At 37.3% G+C, this 17,484-nt stretch overlaps 1 protein-coding gene across 1 annotated transcript in view; it reads right to left on the bottom strand.

Moving 5' to 3' along the window:
* Nucleotides 1-686: 686 nt before the first annotated feature.
* The window catches only part of UBE2N (ubiquitin conjugating enzyme E2 N), a 33,555-nt gene continuing 16,757 nt past the window's right edge, over nt 687-17,484 (bottom strand). The window contains exons 2-4 of the mRNA XM_036891225.2: nt 7,795-8,041; nt 7,470-7,610; nt 687-6,795 (exon numbers count right to left, since the gene is read on the bottom strand). Of these exons, the coding sequence (XP_036747120.1) occupies nt 6,755-6,795; nt 7,470-7,610; nt 7,795-8,041 (429 nt within the window). The 3' untranslated portion in view covers nt 687-6,754. The remainder of the gene's footprint in view (nt 6,796-7,469; nt 7,611-7,794; nt 8,042-17,484) is intronic.

The following is a 17,484-nucleotide window of genomic DNA, read 5'->3' as shown; positions in this document are numbered from 1 at the left end:
TATGAGCCTTACTAGTGGAAGTAACTGTGTTAAAAGGAGTTGCTCACCAGGTAGGTGCTGCCATCACTCTCCCCATGGACTTATTTTCTATCTTCCTAGATTCCAGTCTAAAGGTGTACCACTGTGGTTCATATCACTGTTCCTAGTTGGGTTTTGTATTCTAATTACTAATTTTCAAGAGCTCTTGACGTAGTAAGCCTTGTGCAATATGTCATAGGTGCTTTATAAACTGCCATCCACTTTACTGCTGTTCAGTTTAAAGGTTTAGCAGGCTCAGCACTTCCATGCCATTGTATTTTCCCAAAATACAAAGTACTCTAACCCAAGACAGACCAACTTTAAAATCATCATATAAAAGTTATATTCCAGTTACATTTGGTTTGACTGCTAAACTGAAAGAAGAGAAAACCTGGCATGTTCCAGTGCTGTCTTCACACTGAAATAAAGAATTCCCTACAGGCAAGAATCGTGTAGACAAAATAACAGAAGACTAGTTAAAACACTGAGTTTATTCAAGTAAAATGTTTAATGAAATTAGTGATAACTTTTTCCCCAGCATTGGGCTACAGTGTAGAACAAGTTTCAGAACCTCGAACTTACATTCTAGTGGAGTAAAGTGATTTTATCTAGGTGCTTATACATGAGAAGCTAGTCTTTAAAAGGGTTACAGCTTTTTTGTGTGTGTGCAGACTTTTATGTACCATCTTCAAAGCAAAAAATTTTTCTTAAATGTGATCCCCTGCCAAATACTTAGCAACAGGGCTGTAGAGCAAACATGTTAGAGAGTGATCTCATCCCTGGTGCTGTATTTTTTAACACCTTCCTGACTGGTGCCATTGGCTAAATTCTGGTAGTAAGATGCAAAGGCCTCCAAGATCTATCTGTTAGCACTGCATTAAAGCAAAGACTTAAATTTACTCAAAGGCTCCACGTCTTTTTGCCAGAAACTAGTTTTAAATTCCCCTACTTTCATGTGATTTCAACTCATTATCCTTTCCACTGTGTGGAATATTACTCTCCGGTTATCACATTTCCTGGTTATTATCCACCAGTGACAGACATTAAGTACTGTAAGTCTTCCTGCTTTTCTCAAATATACTGAAATTCCTTAGATAAAAAGAATACTGATAAAAGTATTGGCTATCAATGTGTATCAGGAACCTCAAATATAAACAGCCCTGGATGAGTTCACCAGGAATCTAGTCTCCAGCAATGGGGACAAAGACTTACATACCAAGATATGGCAACTACAGTGGTGAGATACAAATAATATGCCCAGGCCTATGGCAGTAATGGTTAATTAGCAATATGTTCATATAATGGGATATTATACATAAAAAATGACATTCAGGTAAGGACCTATGCATGTAAATTGGTACAGCCTTTTGAAGAGCAACTGATTAGTACCTATCAAAACTTAAAATGCACATAACCCTTTCACCCAATAATTCCACTTGTGGGAATCTAAACAAAATACTTCAAAGTTGCACAATCAAAATATGGCTAAAGATGTATATATATATTTCAGAATTTCTAAAACTGGCCATCATTTTAAGTGGACAGGATGATTAAATTATGGTTATCTAATACATATAATAATACTGCTACCAAAGAAATGTACTGACATAGGTGGAGGTCCACATCCTTTCAGTAACACCAAAAAAAGAACACTGCACAGCACAACCTGTCAAAGGTCACTACACAGATTTCAGATTTTCCTTAAATTTCTGTACTTTTAAAAAGAACATTCTGAGTTTTCAATGTAAAAGTGTCAAGTAATCTTACATGAAAGAATTGGGCTTGAACGAATGCTCAATCTATACCTTTTATCATAGTATGTATATAGTAGCATCAGAGAGGAAAAGGAAACCCACACCACACATCTTTTCTCCAATTGTTACTAGAATAATGAAGTATAACGTCTTAAGAGTGGGAGGGGCACACTTTGTAACACAGGCAGTGAGTAGTAGTCCTTCACTGCCAAGGCAGGAGGGGTGAACTGAGCCTAGAAGCAGGCCAAACCTAACCCCAGCCTCTTTTTGTACAGCCCACAAGCTTATTTTTTACATTTTCAGTGCTTGAAAAAAAAACACTTCATGACATGTGAAAATTAAAGTCGTATCAACACAGCATGCTATTTGTTAGCAAAATTGTCTATGGATGCTTTCTCACAACGGCAGAACCGAGTATTTCAGACAGACACATGGCCTGCAAAGCCCCAAATATTTACTGTCTTAGTAGGAAAAAATACGATTGCAATAATCTGGCCCTACTCCTTTAGTTACTCAAAGTTCTAATGCTTCCTGCCAAAACCAAGTTCAAATCTAATGCAACCATCTATCATATCTAAGCTGCTTTTGACACTTCTGAATAAGTCTTGAGTAGTCTACTTTTGAACTTAAGCCAAAATACTTTGTAAATTGCTAGGTTATAATGAAACTTAAGAATTATTAGGATTTGACTAATCTAGATCATGGAACTACCTCAAAAGGAGTCATGTGGCAGGTGAAAATGGATTGGGAGTTTGTAAAAAGAAAATTACAAAGTAGGAAAATGAGGCTATCAATAATATTCTCTAACTTCTAAAACATTTTTTGTCCTATAGACACAATGATTAGCAGAGAAATGTTAAAGTTCTAATGAACACTAAAATGTACTTTTACACAACAATGGAATTTCAGTTGTTGCTGTTACAAAAGCAGAAAGCAAGGTCTATAAATATTCAGTCAATATGGATATGCTTCTTCACACCCAATTGGCAACTGAAACAATTACATCAAGTCAGTAGTAGAAACTCAGCTCAGTAGCAAGTCTACATTCATACCTTTGGCACACCCCACAGTAACAGGCACATGTGCAATGAGATCGGCTGGAGTGGCTAAGATGAAATCGGGGGGGAGGATGGAGGACTAAAACTCTTCATGTTGAGTTCTATACTTAATAAGGAAAATTCTTGGCCAACTTCCAGTTTTGTAGCCAATGTCCTGTCTGTAATAAAAAGATGTAGTAGCAAAGCTACTCTTGGAACACATCCAATTTCCAACCTCAATGATAAAAATGGAAATTAATGCAAGGGGAATAGTTAAGGAGACAAAGTATCACCAGTTTGGGTGGCAGATTACAGATTTTTATTCTTTTTATTTCAAGTTATTACACTGAACATGTTTTGCTTTTGTGATCATTAAATCATTTAAAAAATAAACCCCTGATATAATTCCTTAAACTAAGCGGCATGCTGAATAGCTAAAATGAAATGTCCCCAGCCCCAAAATACATTATTCCAATGAAATATTACATTGTTCTTAAATAGACTGATGAACTAGATGTCCTATAATGGCATTTTATCTTCTTTGGCTAGCTTTTCTAGATAGGGCTCTATTCTACTGCAACTAACAAAAAAACTGATGTGGCTAGAATAGCCAAAAAAGATTCTTGAACCATCAAACATAAAAACAAAACTAGTTCCTATCATTCCCATGACACCATTTAGTTCCATTTAGCTAGAAAGTTTGTTTTGTACTATACTGTATTCCCTTCCCTGCACTGTTCTTTAACAGTGCTAGACCATACATAGCACCTATACCTTTTATGTATAGATCTGCATTTAATCTCAAATGCTTCTGAAATTTTGTATTAAAGTATGTTTTTTATCTAGATCAGGGCTTAAGTTCTACATATTCCAGATCCAAGATCTTATTAGGCAGTCTCTGAGAGGACCAAGATAAACAAATGTGGAAGCACATCACAGCCAAGTGGACTATAGTAAAATAAAAAAACAAATAGAAAACATAAAGCTCCTAACAGGTCAGAATTTCCGAAAAACTCAGCTCTGAGTGGGCAAAGCCGATTTTCAAGCCACGTATCCATCAATATATTCAGATTCTTTCCCTCTCTCCCAGGGCTTTGCACATCTCTTCCCCTGCCTAGAGGTGTGCATCTGGCTTAAATCCAGAAGAGCAGCCCCTCTCCTAAGTACTTACTTCCCTTCTCCGTGACAGGAGTTGTGTTTGTCCATGCCTGTTCCCCCATTAGATAGCAAGGTCCACAGGGGAAAACCCCAGGCCAGTCTCATTTACCTAATTGCCCCCAACAAGTAGTACAGTGTTGGGAACATATTAAACACTTTTTATCAAATAAACTGTGTCCTTAAGCTTAGAAAGTCAAAGGCTTACAAGGCAACAGGACTACAATAATGGAGCAGGATGGGTGGGAGGAGACTCTAGCCAACTGCAGTCACTGGATAAGAAGAGAGTAACAGCTCTCCTTAGGGTGGCTGCTACCCTCCTAGCAGATGCCATGTACAAAGATGGGTCATGGCCACTGGTGTCAGACTTCAGATCATTCACGTTACCAGAATCCTGGATTTTCATGAAAATTGCCCAACTTTTAAAATGTTGGCATTGAATTAAGAATGTTTTAACCAACTGCACTGTGTGGGCCCAGGAAAACTGGCCCAAAAGCCAGATGTAGCTGCCGGTTTTCAAACTCTACCTTGGCCTCTCCCATAGCCCCTTAAATCCTAAGCAAGCTCAGTCAACATACTGGCTCATTTCAACCTACTGGTTGAGAAAGCAAGTCCTATCAAAACAATGAGGACTCTTACCAAAATTTAAAAAGAAAAAAACCTAATGCCATGAAATTAGGAATTCATGTATTTGAAATGAAAACAACTATTCCATTTCAGTACTTTTATAACTCGAACTCAGTAGGCACTGGAGTCGTATTTTAAACACATTTTTGCAGTGCAAAAGACTTAAATCTGGAAATTTTATAACATAAATCACTATGTAATACTTAGCTATCATCATGAGCAGTGCCACCTGCAATAAATAAATAAAGGTGATCTCTACTTAACTGCTTGAGTGTTCATTCATTTTGGCCCCAGAATGAGATTGTTTCCTTAGCTCCAAGATACTCTCTAAAACAGCCCAGTAAGTGTAATAAATGGCAACTGCTGTTAACAGGTTTTAGTTTACAATATTTAGGGTTATGAACAATTTCATTCTGAATTAAACTAACATTTGTTTCCAAGCAATGAATTTATTGGGAAGGATACCAGTTACCAGTCATCAAAACTTTTTTATATTGAAAATGTAATTTTAATAGATAACTCTTCATCTTACATAGGAGCACAATAAAAAACACCACATTCTGAAGAAACTCCAGAAGTTACGAGAATAAGAATGGGGAAAATTCAGATGGGCTACAATATCCATTCCCTTAAAAACTGCAAGAAAAAAAAAAAACCTGCAAGAGACAAAGGTTCCAACCTGCAGGTTAACATTTACATACTTATGATGGCTACACTGATGACTTTAAAATAACAAGAATCAAGAATTATATATGGAGAAAGGTAGCAAAGAACAGTTGGGTGGAGGGAAGGAACTCTGTCAATGCAGAAAAAACTGCTGAATATCAAATGAAATAATAAAAGGAGGTTCCACAGAAAATACTAGAGGGATGAAAGTAAGAACCATTAACTGAGGGTCTGATGCTCTCAAAGGAAGAAATCTTTCTGATGACACACAAGCTGGTTGCTTGAGATATGCTCATCAGGTCCATAAGGAAGACTCATACATGCCTCAGCAAACCCCAAGTGTTTCCTAATAGCACATACTAATGGTCATACATGAAGTTTTCAGACAAGAACCAAGAAAAAGGTCATAACCCAAATGCCAGATACAAATGTGGCACATGTGAAAGTCCTACACAAAGTCAAGTCACAATTGCTGCTTTGCTGTGACTCTCCTCCTGTACAGTAATTTTCAGACATTGTGTCAAGACACCAATCATCATCTAACTAATCAGACAACACAAACATTTATTTCAAATTTCTAGGAGGTAAAAATATGTCAGATACTGATGCATGCTCAGGGCCAGCTTACAAATACTCCATCCAGTGATATCTTAACACAAATTTGCATCAGTGAAAAGAAACTGGCAGAATCCACCTCTTGCCATTCAATTTGTCAGATGGTGAAGACCAAAACAGAATGTTCCATCAGTTTTATCTTTAAATACGATTGTCACATTGGTAAAATGAATCAACACAGTAAAATAAACTATACAAAAGCAAAGTAGAGTAACAAAAAATATTTTACTAAAACATAAGATTTACAGAAGTTTCCAGACAAGCCATACAAAATGGTCACAAGCTTTTTCTTGAAGGGAGGATTCTACACTTGACAGCAAAGTCACAATGTTATTAGTGAGGGCTGTGATGTTTAATGTTCCCATTTTGGTTCAAACAATCAAGCTTGTCCATCTACAGCGTCTAAATAAAGTTAGACTTGGCTAGAGAGCATATTCTAAAGAACTGGTTAGCTGCTTTTAACCAATGCAATTAGATCACCATAAAGGGGGGACAGGAGCCCATCACAATTAGAACTACCCACCCCCAACAAAAAATAAAGAAAAACACCCACACCCCTGCAGCTAACCCTGACAACTACCTTCATTCACAGTGCTTTGTACTTAAACCATGATGCAGGAAATGAATAAAAGCAGAGAGGGGCCACTGCTTTTAAACTTTTCACAACAATCCAGATGATACTTCTAGCCTCTGCTCATGCTTTACAACAGTGAATCAGGACAAGACATAGATTTGCTAATGTGCATTTAATCACCAAAGGACTGAAGATGTCTGGGCTTTTATTCTGTAATGTTTCTAAGACTGTGTCCATTAAATGCAAACAAAAAAGGAAGAGTCTTGGCAGAACAGGAGAAGTGATGCACACTTGACGATCAGATCAATTTAAATATTATTCATGGCATATAGCCTAGTCCATGCTCTAGCTGGAGACAAAAACAAACATACAATTATTACTTAGTTCAAAATGTTACTTTCCAAACTGTATAAAAATTAAATAGTTAATCATGGAGATGTTATGCTGTAATCTCTTAAAGTCAAAGCTTTTCCTATAACCTGGATCAGGCCAGAAAGATCATCTATACAACTAATTACCAAAACCACTACAATGGAATTCAGAAGCTTTAGTAAGTTGAAAAGTTGTCTCCTTTTGTCACCTTCATTTCTAGATATATACATAGTGTTCCCTACTAAATTTGCTAAAATTGGTAGCAGGAAGAGGCCAACTGATTTCACATTCCCCAGCTATAAACTGATACATGGTTTAATTTAATCTAATAGACTGCAAATTTTCCACTGTCTTTATGTGTTGCTAGATGTATGGCAGACACTCAGCATTTGATAAATCAGATGTGGGTTATAGAAGAGTTCCAGGTCTCTGAATTATAGGTTGGCTTTAAATTTGGGGTCACCTAGCAGACCATAAGATGGAACTTGAACATCTTTTGTTAACAGGTATTTAGGTACCATAAAGGATCTGATTTGTTCCTTTTAATACATTTTACCTTTCTTGTTAAGACCCTACAAGAAGTTTTTTAAATGACAGTAAAAATTTGTTTTACAAATAGTAGTAGTATGAAGGAGAATGAATTTTAAATACCTGTTTCTATGGCTTGGGCTTCATTGGTCTTCCACTGCTCCGCTACATCATTTGCTAATGGATCATCTGGATTGGGAGCACTTAACAAAGCCTGGATCGATAGGAGAACTGTGCGGATCTGCAGTGCTGGGGACCATTTATCTATAAAGGCAACAGGCCCAGAGTGATCAAGCATGAAATACCAGCCCCAGAACTGCTGCATTTCCCTCCCAAAAAGCTCTGTGGTCTTTACATAAGGGAAAGATTACAGTGTTCAGATTCTCAATATTGAGTTTGAGGAAAAGGAAAAATCTTAGTAGCATAAAATAGTAAAGGTAACACTTACCTTTCAAAATATCTAAACATATTCTTCCCAACTTGTCTACATTAGGATGATAAATTTTGGTCATGAAACGTACTTTAGGGGCTGCCATCGGGTATTCTTCCGGAAGGAATAGTTCAAGTTTGAAAGTCCCTCCCTCAAAGGGGGAATCCTGAGGACCAGCAATGACCACATGGAAATAACGGGCGTTGCTCTCATCTGGTTCTGCTTTAATGCCGGGAACTGGTTCTGCCAGCAAACGCTGGGTTTCCTACAACAGAAAAACATAACACATTTGTGAAACAAATGTCACTTCACTAAACACCAAAATAAAAATTAGAAGGTTCATCTCTTGGAATTGGACATCACAGAACCTCTCCAATCTCCTGATGGGTGTTTATTTAGCTTATAAAATACAAAGTTCGAAGACTAATGAAGTTGATTTTATGCTCAAGAAGAAAAGAACACTAGGATTACCACATAGGTAAGGCAAATTAAAATTACTGTTGAAATTCTACTGAACTAAACTGTTTAAATTTTTTAAAGCCACTGAAAATCTCCCTCTGAAAAATATAATGGAATGAAGGAAGGACAAGTAGTTAGGCACCTAAACCCGGCTAGAGAAACACATACAGCTATGCTGACTCATTTAGCTGATGCTGAACTTCAAACAGATCCTTTACTGCTCCGCAACAGTCACATCATTAGTTCTCTCCATCTTTCTCCCTCTCTCCTAAATAGCTAACATTTTTCTTTCTCTCTCTTCAAACCTCCAACACCTCCATCCTCATCCTCACTTTTGGCTGAGGGCTCTGCTTTCTATTTCATGAGAAAATAGAAACTTCCTTTAGTTCCTTCTACAGTATTTGTACACCTACAGGTATCTGTGCCCATGTGCTCTGTCTGTCTCCTGTCACTATGGATGAAAGGGCCGCCACTCGTGCCTAAGGCCAACCAACCACTGCTCTGGAGTGTGAGATCTTCTCTCCTCGCCTACTCAAGGACACTCCTCTAGCATCTTTCCTCTCCTGAATCACCAGCTTCCCCCTCCTTATTAGCTCTTTGCCCAGGCTGTACAAACCTGCTTTCATTTCTCCCAATAAAAGAAACTGACTGTGACCTGACCCTCCCCCAGCAGCTACTGCCCCCACTGCTTTGCTGCTTTTTGAAAGTTCTCTATACTTGCTTGCCTCCCATTTCTCTCCTCCCCTTCTATCTTAAACACAACTCTGCCATCAGGCCTAGCCACTAAGCTGCTTGTTGACGTCACCAATGAGTCCCGTATCAAATGGCCAATTCTTAATCTTCATCTTACTTGACCTAAATGCAACATCTTACCCGCCTTCCTTGCAAGGCTTCACCCAGCTTCCTGCAGCCACTCTCCTGGCTCTCTTCCTACTCCTCTGGCAGCAACCTTTTGCTGGTTCCTCTGTAACTCCCCAACACCCCAACACTGAAGTGCACCAGGGCTCTGTTTTAGGGCATCTTCTCTTTATACACCCTTCCACTGCGATCGCATCGAGTCCAGTGCATTTAAACACTAAATACATTCTGTATATGCTAACGTCTGCCCAAATTCATACCCAGAACAGATCTTTCCCCTATTATCATGCATCTTCTATCTTTAACTGCCTGCTCATCAGCATCTCTTGAATGTCTAATAAGCACCCCACACTTAGCATAACCCTCCCCACTCTCAACCTGCTCCTTCCCCAAAGCATTCCTCATGTCATTTAACTATATAAATCCATCCTTCCAAATGATCCACCTTTTCCTTCATATCCTGCACATCTAACCTGATCAGGAAATTGTTGCTTAAACTACCCCATCTTCTCTCTACCCATGACTGGACTGCTACACTTCTGATCTAAGTCACAATTGCTCTCACCTGGCGTACTACAACAGCCCCTAGCTTTTCTCCCAGCTTCCAACCTTGCTACCTCACTCCAGGGTCTGCATTCCGCAGACATTTCAAAGCCCAAGTCCTTATAATATAGCTCCCTCAAAAGAGGCTTTATACGACCCCCTCACTCCACCTACCTTTTACCCATCTTCAGCTGTGCTTCTGCCATCCTAGTCCCACCCACCCACTTTGTTTCAGCCTGACTAGCTATCTTCTTCAGAGTTCTTCAACCTGACATACTCCACCCTCAGGGGCTTTGCACTTGCTCTTCCCCCAAATTTCTATATGGCTTGCTCCCTAAGATCCTAACACCTTTATTCAAGTGCGTTTTCTTAGTGAAGCCTCCATAATTGAAACTACATACCGCATTCCACCCTATCCCACACCCTCCCTATCCCCACTCCCCTACTGTACCTCCACAGCACTGACACACTACCTATCTCACTTTGCTCAGAATGGAATGCCATAAAAGGATAGATTTGCATCTGTTTTATTTACTACTATATACTCTGCATTTGGAACAGTTCCTGGCACCAGAGGTGAGCAATAAAAACTTGAACTATGAATTTATTTGATGTTACAAAGAATAAGGAATAAACTACCAGAATTTCATCTTTAACATTAAAGCAGTGTTGCTACTTAAGCAGGATGTGCATATCACAGAAAGAAAACAAATGGATCCATTCAGATGTGGAAAGATAATAATCTAACTTCTATTTATAAATTATTTTTAGTCAGAAAAATGTAATATTCTATATACAAACTGACAATAGTGTGTGCAACTTTATATATTAATAATACATTTTCAACATTTTGAATAGGTATGGGTAGTCAAAAACATTTAGAATACTGCTATGTCTAAGCTTTTAGGTATGAAAAACAATGAAAAAGAATGTTGTATTTATACTGCCTTCACTTAAGAAAAATTATACATCTTACACCATTTCATTCTACAGCCTACAGTGCATATACTAAAAAAAAGATTTGTAAGCACAGTCATATACTGAAATAGTCGTAAAATGCAGATAAAAAATCATCCTTCCCCAAAATATGTTAAACCCATAGCCATTTAAAGTAATGACTTCAGTACTTGAATTTGAGACTTGTTTTTTGTTCCGTTTTATTCTGTTTTAGTCATGGCAAAGGCAAATCAGAAGCTGAAACACTGTAAACTACTTTCAATGAAATGTTCTCAAGAGGCAATACAGAAGTCAGGCTCCCATCTTGGGAAGACTTCCAAAACATAACTACTCTACAACAAAAGAGGCTGATCTTCATTTTTAGGATAGAAGATATTAAGGATGAACAGCAGATGTAAAGAAATGAGAATAGAATTGGATGGTAAAATTCCTGGAATTTTGATCTCTCTTCACCTCCATTCTTACTTCATTTTGCCTCAGGTCTTCCTATTTTTAGAAAGCCATAAAGAGGGATACTAGAAGAAAAAGAGAAAGCTGGGGTTCAAGAGCCCCAAAACACTGCTCCCTGGTTACACAAAATAGTAGCAATTCTTTTCAAAGCTATAAAAAGCTGCCAGAGGGCCTCCAAGATCACATCCCAAAATAGCTTGAAAATCACTCTCAGCACACACTATCAGAGATACACATTCATTTCCTCATCTTCAGTTCACCCTCAAAATCAGATAAGTCTTTCTAAAGAACATACAGATTAAACATATCATGTGGCCTAATTATAAGATTTAGTCAGAACACATTCTAGAATAAGCTTTTAGGTACAGAAAATTTTTGGAATGGTTTTCATATGCTCTCAAGTTCTAGTGGATTTTGATACAATGAAAAGATGAGTAGGTGTCTGACTATACTGCATTGATTATACAACAAACCCACAGCATCAATTATGGGAGGAAAAATAATAAAATCCAAATCAAATGGAACAAGTCTCATCTACAGTAAGTTTCAATTTCTTCCCCTAAAAAGGCAAAATCTGAATAGGAAATATAATCCTTCCAGCTACTACTCATACATAGTTAACCATGAAACACCTTCTAGTTTTATACTATTGTTTCATAGAAAAAGAGTGAAGTATTGAGTGACTTCTTCAAGTCTAGAAATAAAAGGCTAAAATTCCTACTGCAGCACTCACTCACTTAACTATATTTTTGAGCAACTACTATACAGTTCTCTGAGCCTCAGTTTCCTCATCTATATGGTAGTTAACAGTACATCTCATGCAGAGTTGCTAAGAAGATTAAATGGGGTAAACACTATAAGAGGACTTGACAAATAAGATCACATAAAAAGACCATGGTCAATGCATTACCAACTCAGAAAGAATGCAGGGTAAGAACAAAACACAGTAACAAATTTCAAAATTTATTAAACAGCATTTGTTTTTAAAGAAAACAGAGTAACTCTTTAAGTTGCATTTTGTGATCCTACTTGGTTAAAAGCAATCCCAGAACTGAATCCCAGGAACAACTGGGCGTAGTCCTTGCATAACAGAAAGTACTATAGATTATGTTTAGAAAACTAGTTACTAAAAAGTAGAAAAATACATAAAAGTAGAGGATGGATTTAAGTGGAAACAAGATTATGTCTCAAGAAAACCACTCATCTTACAGAATGAGTACAACAGTTCATACTTTTAAGAAGGAATTAAATAACATCAAATTGATCTGATTATCAACGGATCTATTGGGGCTCAAACAGCAAATCCCAGAATTATGGCACAGTAAACTATATTTGACATTCTGTCAACAAAATTCCACTAATTAGGACCATTTCCACTTTTAGGTTCAATAATAATTTATGCTCAGTGTGAAGCAATGTAAGGTCTTACTATAGATTTTGTAAGACAATTGAGCTATGTACAGTAAAAATTTTACATAATAAATTAAACAACATTCTCAGAAAAAGAGTGGTAATCTGACGTGGAAAAAGTGGCCCAGTTACTATCTATACAGACCCCCAACATATCTTATCTACAGCGATCAGGTTTTCCACCACTTAGAATCTCTGAAACACAAAACTGCAAAGTACAGACTACAATGCCAACTGAGGCTCTTTTAGCACATCTTGTATGTGACTGTACTTAATAACTTTATTCATTTTACTCAAAGTAAGTTTTTTAACACTGGGAAATAATTCAGTAACACCTACTCTGCTCCAACCTCTGTCTTTTATCAGGGGCCCCTTTTTTGAGATTACTAACAAAGCAAAAATCAGTTTTTCATTACATACACAATTGTAAACTACTTGAGGGCATCTACAAGCTCACCCTCTTCATCTAAGTGGGCATTTGCAAACTGTTATCTATAACATTTTTAAGTGTCATGCCCCTAACATTTTATCCATGAGCCTTGTGGCTTTTACCACATGATTTTGCTTACTATATTCTAACTGGGATTAGAAACAGAACCAACACTGTACTCAATTCCCTCACTACAGTACTACTTTAGTTGTAAGGTCAGCTAGAGGTACCTTGATAAAAATGGTCAATGAATGCTCTTCTCTACAGCAGTGCTGTCCCAACAGAAATACAATGCGAACTGCATATGTAATTTTCAATTTTCTAGTAGGCACATTAAAAGTAAAAGGACCTGTACCAGATGACTTCACCGCTGAATTTTATCAAACATTTACTGAACACCTAATACCCATCCTCCTTAAAGTTTTCCAAAAAGTACAAGAAGAGGGAATACTTCCAAACTCATTCTGTGAGGCCAGCATCACTCTAATACCAAAACCGGGCAAAGATACCACAAAAAAAGAAAATTACAGACCAATATCCCTGATGAACATAGAGGCAAAAATACTCAGCAAAATATTAGCAAACCGAATTCAAAAATACATCAAAAAGATCATCCATCATCATCAAGTAGGATTTATTCCAGGGATGCAAGGATGGTACAACATTCAAAAATCCATCAACATCATCCACTACATCAACAAAAAGAAGGACAAAAACCACATGATCATCTCCATTGATGCTGAAAAAGCATTTGACAAAATTCAACATCCATTCATGATAAAAACTCTAAACAAAATGGGTACAGAGGGCAAGTACCTCAACATAATAAAGGCCATATATGACAAACCCACAGCCCACATTATACTTAACAACAAGAAGCTGAAAGCTTTTCCTTTAAGATTGGGAACAAGACAAGAATGCCCACTCTCCCCACTTTTATTCAACATAGTTCTGGAGGTCCTAGCCACGGCAATCAGACAACACAAAGAAATAAAAGGCATCCAGACTGGCAAGGAAGAAGTTAAACTGTCCCTGTTTGCAGATGACATATTATAAATAAAAAACCCTAAAGAATCCACTCCAAAACTACTAGATCTGAATTCAGCAAAGTTGCAGGATACAAAATTAATACACAGAAATCTCTTGCATTCCTATACACTAACGATGAACTAGCAGAGAAATCAGAAAACAATTTCATTCACAATTGCATCAAAAAGAATTAAATATCTAGGAATAAACCTAACCAAGGAAGTGAAATACCTATACGCTGAAAACTACAAGACACTCATGAGAGAAATTAAGGAATATAACAATAAATGGAAACACATCCCAGGCTCATAGATAGGAAGAATTAATGTTGTTATAATGGCCATCCTGCCTAAAGCAATCTACAGATACAATGCCAATTCCTATCAAAATACCAACAGTATTCTTAAATGAACTAGAGCAAATCATTCTAAAATTCATACGTAACCACAAAAGACCCCAAATAGTCAAAGCAATCCTGAGAAGGAAGAATAAAGCTGGGGGGATTATGCTCCCTAACTTCAAACTCTACTACAAAGCCACTGTAATCAAGACAATGTGGTACTGGCACAAGAACAGAACCCAATGGAACAGACGAGAGCCCAGATATATACCCAAGCATATATGGTCAATAAATACTACAATAAAGGAGCTATGGACACACAATAGGAAAATGACAGCCTCTTCAACAACTGGTGTTGGCAAAACTGGACAGCTGCATGCAAGAGAATGAAACTGGATTATTGTTTAACCCCATACACAAAAGTAAACTCAAAATGGATCAAAGACCTGAATGTTAAGTCATGAAACCATAAAACTCTTATAAGACAACACAGGCAAAAATCTCAAATATAAACATGAGCAACTTCTTCCTGAACGCATCTCCTCAAGCAAGGGAAACAAAAGCAAAAATGAACACATGGGACTGCATCAAACTAAAAAGCATCTGTACGGCAAAGGACAGCATCAACAGAACAAAAAGACATCCTACAGTATGGGAGAATATATTTGTAAACGACATATCCGACAAGGGGTTAACATCCAAAATATATAAAGAACTCACATGCCTCAACACCCAAAAAGCAAATAACCCAATTAAAAAATGGGTGGAGGATATGAAGAGACAATTCTCCAAAGAAGAAATTCAGATGCCCAACAGACACATGAAAAGATGCTCCACATCACTAATCATCACGGAAATGCAAATTAAAACCACAATGAGATATCACCTCACACTAGTAAGGATCGCTACCATCCAAAAGACTAAGAACAACAAATGCTGGCAAGGATCGGAGAAAGGGGAGCCCTCCTACACTGCTGGTGGGAATGTAAGCTAGTTCAACAATTCTGGAAAGCAATATGGAGGTTCCTCAAAAAACTAAAAATGGAAATACCATTTGACCCGGAATCCCACTCCTTGGAATTTGCCCAAAGAACACAAGTTCTCAGATTCAAAAAGACATATGCACCCCTATGTTTATCGCAAAACTATTTACAATAGCCAAGATAAGGAAGCAACAACCTAAGTGTCCATCAGTAGATAAATGGATAAAGAAGATGTGGTACATATATACACAATGGAATACTATTCAGCCATAAGAAACAAATCCTACCATTTGCAACAACATGGATGGAGCTGAAGGATATTATGCTTAGTGAAATAAGCCAGGCGGAGAAAGACAAGTGCCAAATGATTTCCCTCATTTGTGGAGTACAATAATGAAGCAAAACTGAAGGAACAAAAAGGAGCAGACTCACAGACTTCACGAAGGGACTAGCGGTTACCAAAGGGAAGGGGTGTAGGAGGGAGGAGGGGATTGAGGGGTATTATGTTTAGTACACATGGTGTGAAGGGTCACGGGGTAGACAGTGTAGCACAGAGAAGGCAAACAGTGAATCTGTGGCATCGTAGTACACTGATGGACAGTGACTGCATTGGGGTATGGGTGGAGACTTAATAATATGGGTAAATGTAGTAACCACATTGTTTTTTCATGTGAAACCTTCATAGAGTGTTTATCAATAATACCTTAACAAAAAAAAAAGTAAAAGGAAACAGGTAAAATTAATTTTAATGTTGTTTAACCCATATATTCAAGACAGCATTATTTCAACTTGTAATCAATATAGAATTATTAATTATATAATCTTTTTCAATCTCTTTTCATACTGAGTCTTCAAAATCCAGTGTGTGATTTACAGTTCTAGCATATACCAACCTGAACTAGCCACATTTCAACTGCTCAGTAGCTGCACAGGACTAGTAGCTACCATGGGACAGGGAAACACAAAGACTCCTGTTACAGTGTTACTTACAGGTCATTAAGAGTAATTTTACTTATTTCATATACTGAGTAAAATTTGGAAGAGACACTTAAGCATCACTATTTTCCCCTCAAAAAATTCTATACAAAAAGCAATGTCAGAACATCTCAATCACTAACAACAGGAATGTGTTTAAGTATTATTCTTTTCACAGTCATAAATTCTGGACACAGTCCACTGTGTTTGGAAATGATGACTTGTAACAATTTCAAAAAAAAAACACTAAGTGAACAAAAACTAATTCTAACAAGGCAAACTGCTTGATGAAATAAGGGTTAATAGATGAGGGATAATTTTAATTTTTACAGTCCACACTACCCCCTAGTGGCCATAAGACATCATCTACTTATTTAACACCTTTTCATTTGCAAATGAAAGAACACTCATAAAAGTTAATTATTTTACCCTAATTTACTAAATTTTAAAAAATTACATATCCTAAAGTCATATGAGAATGATGATTTTCAGGGCACACCCTCCTCCTTCCTCTTTTTCTCCCTCTACTCCCCCACACTTAAACCTCACAATTTCCTAGGTGGCAGATTCAGACAAGGAAAATTGGAGGAAGCTGTTTCAAAGTTTCTGGATACCAAGGACTAAATCTTAGAAGATCTTAGACCAAGCTATCCCTGTTTAAAAGCTTTATTTCCAGTTGGACTGATAAGTAACAGGGAAGTACTCAGTATTCCACATGGAGTAGTATCCAAGAGATGGGGTAGGATGACTTGGGCTAGAAATCTCCATGATCTAAATTTTCCCCTCAATCTAATACCAGATCAATACTTCTGAGAACGTTAGTGAAAAGGAACAGAAACCTGGGAGACAAAGAGGGATTTCTGTAAGGCTAAGTATATCTGACCGACTTGTTTCTCTGAGTTAGTCTGGAATCATCTCTACTGTAATTCCAGTTTCCTATGCCTTACTATAACTAGCACAATTACTGTTAGTTCACTTGTCAAACCCTAAACTATATGAAGATGGGAACTCCAGCTAGCAAATGGTGGTGGTTAAATGCTAAATAAACGCTCATTCAATGAATAAATACACATGCTTAGGTACCATATAGAGTTGACGAAAAGGTTTTTTATACCTGCTGCATTAATTGGTAATTTGCATCCCAGGAATGTCATTTAAGATTATGGCAATCACTGACAACAGACAGAAATCTGCAAGTCCTAATAAAACTGTGCCAACATCAAGGAAAACCATTAGGCTGAATTCCTGATTTCCTTGTCTACCACCTCCCACTT

This window comes from Manis pentadactyla, chromosome 10 (assembly GCF_030020395.1).
Source record: "Manis pentadactyla isolate mManPen7 chromosome 10, mManPen7.hap1, whole genome shotgun sequence".
In the NCBI taxonomy this organism is placed as follows: Eukaryota; Metazoa; Chordata; class Mammalia; order Pholidota; family Manidae; genus Manis; species Manis pentadactyla.
This window is presented reverse-complemented; position numbering and strand designations above follow the sequence as displayed.